Here is a 14,098-nt window from a genome sequence, read left to right on the forward strand (position 1 = left end):
GGCATCGGCCGCTCTTGCCTCATTCGTTGATTTCTCTAACGGGACTTTTCTCTTGTTTTCTTTTGGGCTGAGAGTTTTGTGCTCTCCTGTCGTTCGGACCTGTTAGAGGCCCAGAAACCTCCGGTATCGGCAGCTTTCCGTTAATTTATCTCCAGGAGGAGGTGACGGTAAAGAAGAGAGCGAATGAGAGAGACAGTCTCGGCGTGTTGTGCTAATTCTGTCAGTAGGATTTTGTGTAACACAAATGCCATTGTGAAATTAAACACACTAAACTAAGGTGGAGGAAACTAAAAGATAAAATGAAAACCCTACATTAGCTAATGCAACAAGCTGGGGTAGCTAACTACACCTAACTAGCTAACTAACTAGAAAGACAGATAAACAGGTTTATCATGACTTGTCACAGCTTGCAGATATTGTTGTTGGATTTTATTGTCAGTAGTCCCAGCGTCAAGATATGTTATTTCTAACATTTCAACTGAAGTACTAAAAAATAATGTAAGTTCAGTGCGACTACCGGTACAAAGATTTACTGTAAACTGCTCAAACTAAGAGACATTTAATGTATTCTACTATATTGTCATACAGATGTCAACAACATAAAGTAAATAGATTGTATTTAGGATCAAATGTCTAGTCTAGATAACGATGTTCATAATTGATTATATCTTCAACTGTGCATTACTGACTTAACAATAATTTAATAATTCAGCTGTGCAATTTATTCCGGCATTAACAATGCATTTATTTATACAGAACATTTAAACAAATATTTTTCTTGCATTTTTATTTATGCATGCATTTATATTATTTGCATAGATCCTATTTTTCAGCGTTATTATTTGCACAGTTGTTATACATATTTTCTTTTAATTTATATTTATATCTTAAAATTTCTCTATTTGTTATTATATATTCAATTCAATTCAAACTTTATTGCAGACTCAAGGTCCAGATAAGAAAAAAGAAAAAACAACAACAATGCATTACATATAATACATTACAATACAGAAATCACTATAAAGAAGTCATGATTAAAAGATATTAAAAATATAAATATTAAAAATATATATACATACATCAATGCCTTACATATAAAGAACTATAACAGTGCCTCCACAGCTGCGATTGGTAGCGTGTAGTGCAAAATCTGATGTTAGACAACCGCAAGATTCTCAGAGTGATTAAACCGGCATATAAATTTGTACATGAGATTTCTTAATATGTCTGCAGACACAAACATTTCACTTCCACTGAAACCACTGGTGAGATTTTGTGTAACACAAGACAGAACACACAACACAGGTGAAATATAGAGTGATATTGTGGTTTTAGCTGACGTGTGTCGCCTCACTGTTTTGAGCGATGCTCGTTCATGTCTATTTAGAGCGAGCAAGTGCGAGCCCGACGCTGACTTTCGTTGACTTAACGGCAACAGGTGACGCTGTTATCAAGCATTTCTGATTCTTACAAACAGTCCCCTTTAATATATAAATTAAAAAGAACTGGGGAAAACATTCCCCCTTGTCTGACACCATTGCTTACCCCAAATGAGGCTGAGACACTGTTGCCCCATTTTACTTGCATGGTCTGGCAATATTATTTATTATTTCTAGATTTATATTTATATTCTAGATTGGGAGCAAAATGTAACTCAATTTCCCCCCCCAGGGATGATTAAAGTATTTCTGATTCTGATATTTATTCATAGTTTCTCTTTAGTTCATCTAGAAGTGTCCTTGAGTGACTTTGTGGGAAAAGGATGCAGAGCTTTGCTACATAAATCTATTCAAAAACACATTGTCGATACTTTTAGTGAAAAAAATGGCATCAACATGTGTAATGCAGGTGACTAATCGGATGTGTGCGCGTGTGTGTATATGCATTCGTGCAACAAAAAAAAAGGGAAGCACTCAGTCTCCGCCTATTTCCAGCATCCCAACAGTTGTCATGCTGCCTTCCAGGGAAAGGCTGACTGGAAGCGAAAGTCGTATTTAAACATCGACATTTGCTGTGCAACTTCTTACAAACAGTGACAGGCAGACTGGACAGCAGACAACAGTCGGTAGGAGTCAAAGGAAAACATTGTATCCTCAAGAACTCAACTCAAAGGACTCAGAGGTGGAGAACCAGGATGTTTCAAAGTTTGGACTTTTTCGTTTTAAGCTGCCTCTTTCTAACTGTTTCATCCCAAGGAGGTGAGAAAATATACTTTAATTCTGTGTTTTTTCTGTCATTTTCCTAACCTTTTGTGTTATGAACTGCTTCCTTGGAGACTTTTCCCAATTTTGTCAGAGCTTAGCCGAAGTTACTGTGTGTTTCCCAGCACTGACGTCACCTGCGCTGTTGAGCAAGACAAGTAAAACTGTCTTAGGAGAGAGGAAAGACATTTGTGACAATGAAGAACTACATGAATGTAATATAAAAAAAAATACAGAAATAACATTGATTTGATACAATTTACAGGAAATATCCCTTATAAATAAATAAAAAAACACAAAATTGTGTGGAAACTATATTCTATATTCTATATTCTATATTCTATATTCTAAATTCTATATTCTATATTCTATATTCTTTGACTGCTGGAAAAAAATAAAAAAAATAATTCCTTACTTTGACTGATACATTTAAGTTTAGAACAACTCTTAACTACAGACTCAAAATCAAGCATTTTAACTGTATTAATTTGGAGAATTTCCAAAATAAAAGTCCCACATTTCTACATGGAAATATAGCTTAATTTCTAAGAATTTGAGGTGTTGTAAAATGACATTGGTTCATCATTTTTGATAATAATAATAAAAGTCCCACATTTATACCTTGAAATGCCTCAGTTTCTGACACTTAAGAGGTGCTGTAATGTGTAAATACTGATGAATTTTAAGTAAGGATAACTCTGACTACATACACTCAACATCAAGCATTTTTACTGTATCAATTTAGAGAATTTACAAAATAAAAGTCCAACATTTATACCTTGAAATGCCTCAGTTTCTGAAACTTGAGGTGCTGTAAAAACACACTGGTACATAGTTCCTTACCTTAAGTGATGAATTTCAATTAAGTATAACTCTGACTATATACACTCAACATCAAGCATTTTTACTGTATCAATTTAGAGAATTTTCAAAATAAAAGTCCCACATTTATACCTTGAAATACCCCCGTTTCTGAAACTTGAGGTGCTGTAAAAACACACTGGTCCATAATTCCTTACCTTAACTGATGAATTTGAATTAAGTATAACTCTGACTACATGCACTCAACATCAAGCATTTTTACTGTATCAATTTGGAAAATTTCCAAAATAAATGTCCTACATTTGTACCTAGAAATGTAGCTTAATTTCTAAGAATTTAAGGTGGGGCAAAAAGACATTTGTCCATAATTGCTGAAGGTGACTGATACATGACTCACTGGGTCACATTACAAGGAAGATATTGAAAAATCATGATTATTATTTTCTATCAAAATAAAAGGAATTACACACTAGCAATCAAAATAAGTGCAACATGAGACCAATTTAGTACATATTTTCATTCACTGTGAAGGTATTGAAAAAAACCCTAGTCATTGTGTTATTTAAATACTTAGGGGACTGCCAACATGGGGTGATGACACTGCGGGATCCGGAGTCAATGTCTGTTGCATATCCAATTTAAAACCAACTTCACTGATAGAAAGGTTAAAGATAAAGAAAATATGTGTACTGTTGCCAGTTCTCATTGGCTACAGTACACAACATAAACTTGATCTGTGAGTATGAATGTGGCTATTTTTTACGAGCTGCGTGGGAAAGTTATCTTTTCTCTCCAAAGAGGGCAGATGTTTGCCAGCAGTTTGTCTACATAAAGATTTTTTGGCAGTTCAGTCATTTCCTTGAGGCAGATTTGTCCCTCTGGATGAACAAATAACCCCACTGGACTGCTGTAAACTAGACGAGTCTAGACTAAAGGAGTCTAAGAGAAGTCAGGTGGTGTTCACAGATCAACAGGCAAATTAAAGGCACACTGACATTTCAGGTTTCTCTCCTTTCTCTTTCTCCACCTAAGGCCAAATCTTACCACCACAAAATGTGTCCCTGCAATGGATTGATGATTTGTGGATACAGTTGTCCTGGGAACCACCACAACATTCAATGGAAAACTGCACGTATAAAGTGATCCTCCCCAATGGGAATGTACCTGTGAGTATGCATGTATTTATCTATTTAAAATGCAATTCTATTCAATAGCTATACATGCTTTTCATTAAATGTTTGATGAATGCAATTCCACAACAATCTTTGAGTCTTATTTGAGGATCCCTGACGCAGTTCTGAATATTTGAATATTTTATATTTTCAGATTATTATCTCAATGCACTGCAGTAAGCGCAGTGCAAGGGTCACTATTTATACACTGTTGGGCATTATTCCCAAAATTGACACCATCTCTAGCTTTGCATAGACAACCGCTGTGTTTACAAAGCAATGTACACCACTCATTTCTCTAGAAACAAAAAGTTATGTCATCAGAATAATTTGCCAGATGCTATAATTAGTGGTGGAAGAAGTACTCAGGACCTGGAGTAGTTAAATAGATGCAGATATACAACAATGTAAAATATATTCCAATACAAGTAAAAGCCCAACATTAACATTTTGACTTAAGTAAAAGAACAGCAGTATGATTGGCAAACTGTACTTGAAGTATCAAAAGTAAAATTACTCTTTATTCAGAATGGCCCCTTTCATACTTATGTATATTGCTTTGTTATTATTATGCAAATACACAGCATTTTAATGCAGGATGGAGAATTCTAACTACTTTATATACAGTTGGGTAGTTCAATATGTAAGAATGTATCCTATTTTAGAAGCTGATCATATGTTTAATCTTATTCTGCAAAGTCAACTATAGCTGTCAAATAAATGTAAGTAAAAAGTGCAATGATAACCTCTGAGTCGTAGAGGTAGCATCAAATCAAAATACAAGTACCTCAGAATTGTACCTAAGTACAAGTCTTGTGTAAATGTACTTCGTACGTTCCACCACTGACCACGTTCTTCACATAGGGGCTTTAAATGTATAGATTTTATCATATAACACCTGCATGAACTGCCTTTCTATTGATGCTTGCTTGACCTATGTGACTAATGACAATGTGCCTGAGTCCATCTTGCTTTTATACAATGTTAGTCTCCCTCTGCAGTCTGCATGTGTGCATTAGATTATATGAGATTTTGAAACTGATCAATTGTCTTCCAAAAATCTATTAACAACACAGAAGACCCATAACATTACATATCTACAATATTACAATCAATAATGGCTAGTGCATGTTTTATAAAACAACTCCACAACTGCATTTTTGACTTTAAATGTGTTATATGTACAGTGTTACTGATGAGGTTTTTGTTGTTGACGTAGTGTTTTTATGCCTCCGCGCCGCCGACAGCTGTGGCCAGAGGCGTTATGTTTTTGGGTTGTCCGTCCGTCCGTCCGTCCGTCCGGTCCATTCTTGTCAATGAGATATCTCCGGAATGCCGGAACGGGAATTTCTTCAAATTTGTCACAAACGTCCACTTGGATTCAAGATTCGATTTTGGTTGTCAAAGGTCGAAGGTGAAGGTCACTGTGACCTCATAAAATCCGTTTTTGGCCATAACTCAAGAATTCATATCCTAATTTTGACAATTTTGCACAAACGTCAAACAGGATAAAATGATAAAGTGATGACATTTTGGACAGACATGGATGTAAACTGCAACTTGACTGGTTGGCGGAGGCATACAACAGCGAGGCGGTAATTCTATTTTTCTCTGTTCATGGATTCAGGATGTCAAAGGCCAAACCAAAAAGTTCTACGTTGTGATGAAAAGAAGCTCTCGGCCATTGGAGATTATAACTGTCTGTGAAACTGGAAGTAGTGAGCCGTTCAAGGTCAACCTATTTTACCCAGGTAACTAATTTTGCTCACCATTAACTTTAATAACACTATTTTGTTCTCAAAGTGTGAATGCTTTTAAGTAGACAAAGAAATGTGCTTTTTGAACCATATACTGCATTAGCATCTGTGTTTGCTTACTAAGATGTGTGTCTCATTTCCTCCCAGGCCTGGTGGTGGATTTGGAGTGCTACGTCCATGCCACCAGACAAACTCATTGCTCCTGGCACCAGGCCCCAGACAGACATGCTGATCTTCGGTTTTACTATCGGTATGTGTGGGTTTGTATTGTTTTTGGCCGGAGGCATTATGTTTTCAGGTTGTCCGTCCCATTCTCGTGATATCTCGGGAATGCCTTGAGCGCATTTTAAAAAATTTGGCACAAACGTCCACTTGGACTCAAGGATGAATTGATTGGATTTTGGTGTTCAAAAGTCAAAGGTCACTGTGACCTCACTGTAAACTGTAGACTTGACTGGTTAGTGGAGGCAGTTTAGATCGAGTTCAGCTAAAGTTTAAGTTTGACCTCACTGCAGCTGTGTCAAAACGAGCACAGTTGGATTCTGCTGGACTGAAGCTAAAACAGATGTATAATGAAGTTAACCTTATAAAGGTCCATCCCACACTGGTGATTCTGAGGAACGCCACATAGGCCTAATAGTGCTTTACATTCACTAAGATAATGGTACTTAAGGAAACTGGTAAATAAAGAATTTCCTTAAATCTATTTTGGAAGAACATTTACATTTTGCCATTTTCATAATAAATCCTTAAAATCAATAATCTGCAAAATATATTAGTTTGCTCTGAAATGTCACAGGGAATAAGTCTTACAATAATATACTGTATATAGGCCTATGTTGTTGTTTTTTGTTGTTGTTTTTTTGCGGCTCATGGCCTCTGATGACTGGACAATTCACATGTCAAGATTATTTATGATTTTATCCATTACCTAACTAAACAACAACCATTTAGTCCCACATGTAAAAGGTTACTTAGCTTGTTTACTTCCCTGTTAAGGTAGGATAACAATCAGGTTTCCAAATCAACTTCTTTAAAGTTTTGAAAACTCTGCAGATTAAAGAAATAGTTTACGTAATTTATTCCCAAAGTATAAAAAACACATTTCTTGGCTGGCTGCAGTGACTTCCTGGAATCTTATCGTCCACACGAGGCTGCCAGGCAACCAGGAAGTCACTGCTGCTGTCCTTTAAATGTGTTTTTTATTCTTTGGGTTTTGTATTGCATTGTGTTGTGTTAATTAATGGGCTTTAGGGGTGCTGGTAGGCTGATTTTGTGACCTCTGCAGAGCCCGGCTAGCTGTTTCCCCTTGTTTTCAGGCTTTATGCTAAGCTAAGCTAACCATCTGCTGGCTGTAGCTTCATATTCAACAGACAAACAATAGTGGTAATGATCCTCCCAAAATGTCCAACTACTCCCTTATCTTTATTGAACGGTGTTTTATGTTCCCACTTGGCCAGGTCTGAGTAGCATAATCGGGGAAAAACTGGGCTTAAATGGTTTATTTAATTAATTGTTTTATTAATTTATTCCTTTTAGGATTGCACAAATTGTGAGCAACATGAAAGTAAACAACCTTTTCCTTCTATCTTTCCAAGGGTAGTGCGTAATGATTTATCTGTATCTATATATGACGAGAAGTTAAGTCAAGAAGTGCAAGAGTGCTCATCGTACAATGACACCGACGGCGTCAGGACTGGTTGTGATCTGGAGGCGGACAACAGAGACCAAATCTTCATCTTGATTAATGGAACGCTGAACAACACGCATGTCTTGAACACCGACAAGATAGAGCCTTACGGTATGCAGTAACCAGTACTTATTTATTATCAAGAGTGACATTCTGTTGAAACACGTCGCACTTCCCCATTCAGTCTCAGACTTCTAAGAGAAGTTGCTCCCTGTCCTTTCTTGGAAATGTGTTAGCAGTTATTGTGGTGTGGAGATGTGTGTGCCCTTGTGTACAGTCCGTTCCTGTGTAATAATTTTATGATTATGTAAGACTGGATTGTAGTTACTAAATCTCTGTAATGTCTGTCTCCATGCAGTGCGACCTCCTGCCCTTAACTGGACAGTCACTAAAACTGGGGGTAAATTCTATATCAACTGGACTCTTCCTAACATCCCTGTTCAGTGGAACACTACAATTAGATACACCGCGTGTAATAAAACGAAGGTAAGAGACACACCAGTGCAATAATTAGATTTGTCTCTAAGTTCTTTAAATTGAAGCTTGTTTAGTCTGTTTATTGTATATAAGAATCCAATGGACGTAAATAATAGCTCTGCTAATTTGAATCTTATTGAACCATCTTATGAAATTTCCACGAGGTTACTTTCAGTGTTTTTGTAAACAAACAATAGCTGTGTTTGCAGTCAGTGTTTCTTATGTAAATGTGTTATGTTTACCCCTCAGGTCTAACAAACGTGTTGAAGGCATTTCCTTCCTTTTACAACGACCTTTTAAAACAAATAATTAAATCCTAAATAGTTTATATTTTTTCCATTTCTTTCTTGCCTTTGTTGGCAAGCGTTGCCGCCGTGCTCCTCCTGCTTCTCGTGTGCATGCACAATACAAACAAAACAGGACCCACTTGTAAAAAAAAACATTGCTCCACAGCGCTACTAGTGGTCAAAGACACTACAGGGCACCTTTAAAGGGGAACTACACCCATTTTCAAAATTCATACACATTATTCCTATGGTCTAAGACAGTCCAAAAAATATTAATACGCTCTCCCAAATCCCCAAATTTGAGTGCTAAAACTCCAACTTGTGATGTAATGGGGTATATAAAGTGTGGAACTGCTCCATAGACAACGAATTGGGAGAGATGTTGTAGATGACCCTGAGAGCACCCAGGGGGATGTTCTGAGTATATGGGAACATTTTCTGTTTCACAACTGACAACACTACAATAGAATAAAGCCCATTTGGGTACAAAAAAAGACAACGAAATCAGTCCAAACTTCTTCTTTAAACAAACCGGTAATAGTAATAACGCTATGCCCAAGAGTTGCTGGGTAGTTGGTTGCACCTTAAGGCCCTCAAAAATGCGATTCATTTAAAGAAATTAAACGCAATTGTCGGTGCTCGCGCCCTAATTATGTAAACGGTAGTGGTTAAATTCACAAAAAGGGATGAAGTCGCTTCTGAGACTTAATTCAGCAAATTCAGTCATATTGTCCGCTTCATTATTGTGCTGTCAACTAATTGTTACAATTGTGCCTGCATTTTCTCACAGTATAAACATTATGAAAAAGGAGAAACATCAGCTGTGTGGGACGTGGTCTCTAACTGTCCGTACCGTATGGATATAAGAACAAAGCCTTTGATTGTGGAAGGACGTGAATCGCCACGGAGTGAAGAGAAGTATTTTGGTACGGTCATCGTCTCTCTATTTTCTTATCCTGTTGAAGAGCTCCATCACAAACACCTTTATTATCTCCTTTAACATTGGATACACAGGACCATCCTTCACCAAAGGAAAGGACATAGTGCCGTCCCACAATTCCTTGCGGCCGCAACTTTTAATAGCGACGCACCATTCTGCCGTTCATGAAAACAAACGATATGCTTATCTTGCATATTATTTTCATACAGTCATATACTAATTGGATTCATGTTGATGAATATGAGTGGACAGTTACAAAAATTTTGTTTCGCTTTATTTCTATTTATTTATGTCGACCAAGTAACAAATAAGTAAAAAAACAACAATAACAAATAAAATGAACATATAGCAAACAAATGATCAACATAAATAAATATAACGTTCGAAAAGGAAGAAATATACATTTAATGGTTCTACACCTTCACCATAGCTAAAAAATAACTTTATTTATCATATGAACTTTGTGGTAGCCTGTGGGTTATTCCTTTTTTATTTCCATCCTTGGTAATGAAGTGATATTTTATTACCGGTTGTCCACGTTAGGTGAGATAATCCTTTATTATATGTTGATAAAGTGTTACAGCAGCTGAAGGAACAACGGTATCTCTCTTTCACACACCGCAGGTGAAGCAGTCTGTCACTGAAAGAGCTATTTAACAAGGTGGTCGAGGAAAAGTGGTTAGGAAAAGATTTTAGGACGTAATTTTTTTACTTTTCGACCGCAATAATAAAAAATTAAAAATAAAAAATTACTAATTTTACCTCAATCCAGTGGTTGTTTTAAGAATAATACCAGTAGACAGAAATACATTCTATCCCCCCTGAAGTTGAGATTGTTTTTTAACAGTGGTGGGATTTAACTAAGTACATTTACTCAGAGCAAATTTGAGGTATCTGTACTTCACTTGAGTATTTCCATTTTATGACACTTTATATTTCTACTCCATCACGTTCGGAGGGAAATGTTTTACTTTTCACTCCACTACATTTGACTGACAAATGGCTGTAGTTACTTTACAAACATACAAAGCATATGAAGAACTTAAAAAAATATCCTGCATAAATATTAAACTACCCAACAGTATATCTGATTTGAGCTTTTGAACAATTGAACTGTTACAGTTTTGTATTGGTTTGCTTTAGTAAAGGATCTGAGTACTTCCTCCATCACTGCTTTTTATATTCCCTGTAAAAACACTGCATTTTGTAACTTGAAAACACTGCCGGTCACTCTCTGACGATCATAATGTTGCTGATGTTTTTTTGCATGCAGAAGCGGACACAAATCTGTGGCTGTATGCTACCATTATCATCCCACTGATGTTCGCTGGCCTGGCAGCCCTGATTTTTGTGTGTTGCAGGAAGTACGTAAAGTCTTCATCTTTTTTGCTCTTGCTCCAATTGATTTTAGTTGTTTGCCTGCCTCCGATATTTAACTGTTTATATATTAATATTTAACTCTCTCTGTACAGGAATAAGGACATTATTTTCCCCAAAGTACCAGAACCTCGGAACTTCCTCAGCGATATTTCTGACAACAACAATAAGGTGACTATTTGTTAAAATATTAAGACTGGGCTTACTCCCTGATTATCCGGTCTCCTTGATTCATTAAAGGAATAGTAGTTTGGGAAGTATTTGCCCAGACTTAGACGAGAAGGTCATTACCATTTAATGTCTGTATGGTAACTATGAAGCTAAGTTAAGTACTTTAAGTACTTTTAAAGGGCCACTGTGTAGGATTTAGGGGATCTATTGGCAAAAATGGAATATAATATTAATATTAGGGCGTTAATGCAAATTTTTTAATGCCACTAATTTGTTTTAACGCAATCGATCTTTCGGACGTTGTAGCGGACTAGCTTAAAGCTAGAGTGAAGATACTGGCATCATATGAATCTAGACAACCTAAGGAATCCATCGGTACCAACCATGTCATACTAGCTTGTCGTGAAGGAGGTTAAATAACGCTACGAACTTGTGCTATAATTTGGCGAGGAATAACTGGCATAGCCATTTTCAAAGGGGTCCCTTGACCTCTGACCTCAAGATATGTGAATGTAAATGGGTTCTATGGGTACCCACGAGTCTCCCCTTTACAGACATGCCCACTTTATGATAATCACATGCAGTTTTGGAGGCAAGTCATAGTCAAGTCAGCACACTGACACACTGACAGCTGTTGTTGCCTGTTGGGCTGCAGTTTGCCATGTTATGATTTGAGCATATTGTTTTATGCTAAATGCAGTACCTGTGAGGGTTTCTGGACAATATTTGTCATTGTTTTATGTTGGTAATTGATTTCCAATAATAAATATATACATACATTTGCATAAAGCAGCATATTTGCCCACTCCCATGTTGATAAGAGTATTAAATACTTGAAAAATCTCTTTAAAGGTACATTTTGAACAATGTGCGATTAATTTGCATTTGCTCATGGACAATCATGTGGTTGATCGCGATTAAATCATTTAATTGATTGACAGCCCTAATTAATAAGTATGTTTTCTTTAGTGTATAATCACCTGAAAGTAAGAATCATTGTGTTTTTGTTACCTTAGAATGAGCCATTTATATCTACATACGGAGTGGGTCCTCTTCACGGAGCCGGCCGCCATGTTTCTACAGTAGCCCAGAACGGACAAACCAAACACAGGCTCTAGAGAGAGCCATTTGCATTGGCCACCGTAGTTCTCCCACATGCTTTGCACACACACACTGCACCTTTAAGTGTTGTGGTTTTGTGCCGGGAGCAGTTACCTCCTATTGTCTCCTACCTAGTATCTGATTTTCTCCTTCTTTTTCTCAGATCACTGTTCGCTACATCCCGGCAGAGGAAGAAGAACACTGTAAAATCACTCTGGTGGAAGATCCGCTGACTTTGTTGACTTAATGGCAACAGGTGTTGCTGTTAACAAGCATTTCTGATTCTTACAAACAGTCTCCTTTAATATATAAATTAAAAAGAACTGGGAAAAAAATTCCCCCTTGTCTGACACCATTGCTTACCCCAAATGAGGCTGAGACACTGCTGCCCCATTTTACTTGCATGGTCTGGTAATATTATTTTCTATTATATATTTATATTTATATTCTAGATTGGGAGCAAAATGTAACTCAATCCCCCCCCCCCCATCCCACCTCCTCCCTGGAACAATAAAATACTTCTGATTCTGATATTTATTCATAGTTTCTCTTTAGTTCATCTAGAAGTGTCCTTGAGTGACTTTGTGGGAAAAGGATGCAGATCATGGCTACATAAATCTATTCAAAAACACATTGTCGATACTTTTAGTGAAAAAAATGGCATCAACATGTGTAATGAAGGTGACTAATCGGATGTGTGCGCGTGTGTGTGCATGATTCGTGCACACACACACGGATCCCCATTAGCCACTAACAAAGGGAGCAACTACTCTTCCTGGGGTCCACACAAGTAAACATTACAACATAATATAAATTACAAATCCAAGGGCAAAAGGGAACAAAAAACAAACAACAACAAAAAAGCAATAAATCAACAACAATAAAACTAATGATTATAATAACAATGACAACAGGCATCCACACTATAGCCAAAATAATAAAAACAACGTATACAGTGACTGAGAACATAAATGAAAATCAATGACCAAGAAAATTCCTCATTACTGGTCATATAGTCAGATATGATGTCCTCTTTGAAGGTAGGCTGGTGTTCCGTGCCATTAGGTATGTCTTTTAAATTCTTCTTAAAGAGGATCTATTCTGCTGAAAGCCTCCTCAGCCAGTTGTACTTCCTGTTTTTTGATTAACAGTTCTTTCTCAAGCAGAGAATGGCAGTTTGGTTAATAGTCATGGAAATTTCTCAACCAGATTGCTTAATTTTTCAAACCAGCTCAGATGAATTTACTGTTCATCAGACCACAAATGAGACAAGAATTAGCGCAACACACCGTCTCTCACTCGCTCTCCTCCTGGCGAGGCAGCCGTCTGGCTGCTGCTGCAACGATGAGCCGCACCGCCGCACGCCGCCCACAGCATCGGCCGCTCTTGCCTCATTCGTTGATTTCTCTAACGGGACTTTTCTCTTGTTTTCTTTTGGGCTGAGAGTTTTGTGCTCTCCTGTCGTTCGGACCTGTTAGAGGCCCAGAAACCTCCGGTATCGGCAGCTTTCCGTTCATTTATCTCCAGGAGGAGGAGGCGGTAAAGAAGAGAGCGAGTGAGAGAGACAGTCTCAGCGTGTTGTGCTAATTCTGTCGGTGGGATTTTGTGTAACACAAGACAGAACACACAACACAGGTGAAATATAGAGTGATATTGTGGTTTTAGCTGACGTGTGTCGCCTCACTGTTTTGAGCGATGCTCACTCATGTCTATTTAGAGCGAGCAAGTGCGAGCCCGACGCTGACTTTCGTCGACTTAACGGCCACAGGTGTCGCTGTTAACAAGCATTTCTGATTCTTACAAACAGTCCCCTTTAATATACAAATTAAAAAGAACTGGGGAAAAAATTCCCCCTTGTCTGACACCATTGCTTACCCCAAATGAGGCTGAGACACTGTTGCCCCATTTTACTTGCATGGTCTGGTAATATTATTTATTATTTCTATGTTTATATTCTAGAGTGGGAGCAAAATGTAACTCAATTTCCCCCCAAGGGATGAATAAAGTATTTCTGATTCTGATATTTATTTATAGTTTCTCTTTAGTTAATTTAGAAGTGTCCTTGAGTGACTTTGTGGGACTAATCGGATGTGTGCGTGTGTG

The 14,098-nt window shown here is 37.3% G+C and overlaps 1 protein-coding gene across 2 annotated transcripts; it reads left to right on the plus strand.

Moving 5' to 3' along the window:
* The first annotated feature begins 1,916 nt into the window (after positions 1 to 1,916).
* Positions 1,917 to 12,626, plus strand: LOC141760191 (interleukin-13 receptor subunit alpha-1-like). Of its 2 annotated transcripts, XM_074622790.1 has the most exons (11): positions 1,954 to 2,198; positions 4,056 to 4,189; positions 5,823 to 5,946; positions 6,100 to 6,202; positions 7,551 to 7,753; positions 8,001 to 8,128; positions 9,197 to 9,332; positions 10,620 to 10,710; positions 10,819 to 10,894; positions 12,159 to 12,340; positions 12,521 to 12,626. In XM_074622790.1, the coding sequence occupies exons 1-10, from the start codon at positions 2,135 to 2,137 to the stop codon at positions 12,240 to 12,242; spliced, it is 1,143 nt and encodes a 380-aa protein (XP_074478891.1). In that variant the 5' UTR covers positions 1,954 to 2,134; the 3' UTR covers positions 12,243 to 12,340; positions 12,521 to 12,626. The 2 variants fall into 2 exon arrangements, with proteins under 2 accessions (XP_074478890.1, XP_074478891.1); XM_074622789.1 differs by lacking the exons at positions 12,159 to 12,340; positions 12,521 to 12,626 and adding an exon at positions 11,911 to 12,152 and having other exon boundaries at positions 1,917 to 2,198.
* The last annotated feature ends 1,472 nt before the right edge of the window (positions 12,627 to 14,098 follow it).

Source organism: Sebastes fasciatus, chromosome 22 (genome assembly GCF_043250625.1).
Source record: "Sebastes fasciatus isolate fSebFas1 chromosome 22, fSebFas1.pri, whole genome shotgun sequence".
Taxonomy (NCBI): domain Eukaryota; kingdom Metazoa; phylum Chordata; class Actinopteri; order Perciformes; family Sebastidae; genus Sebastes; species Sebastes fasciatus.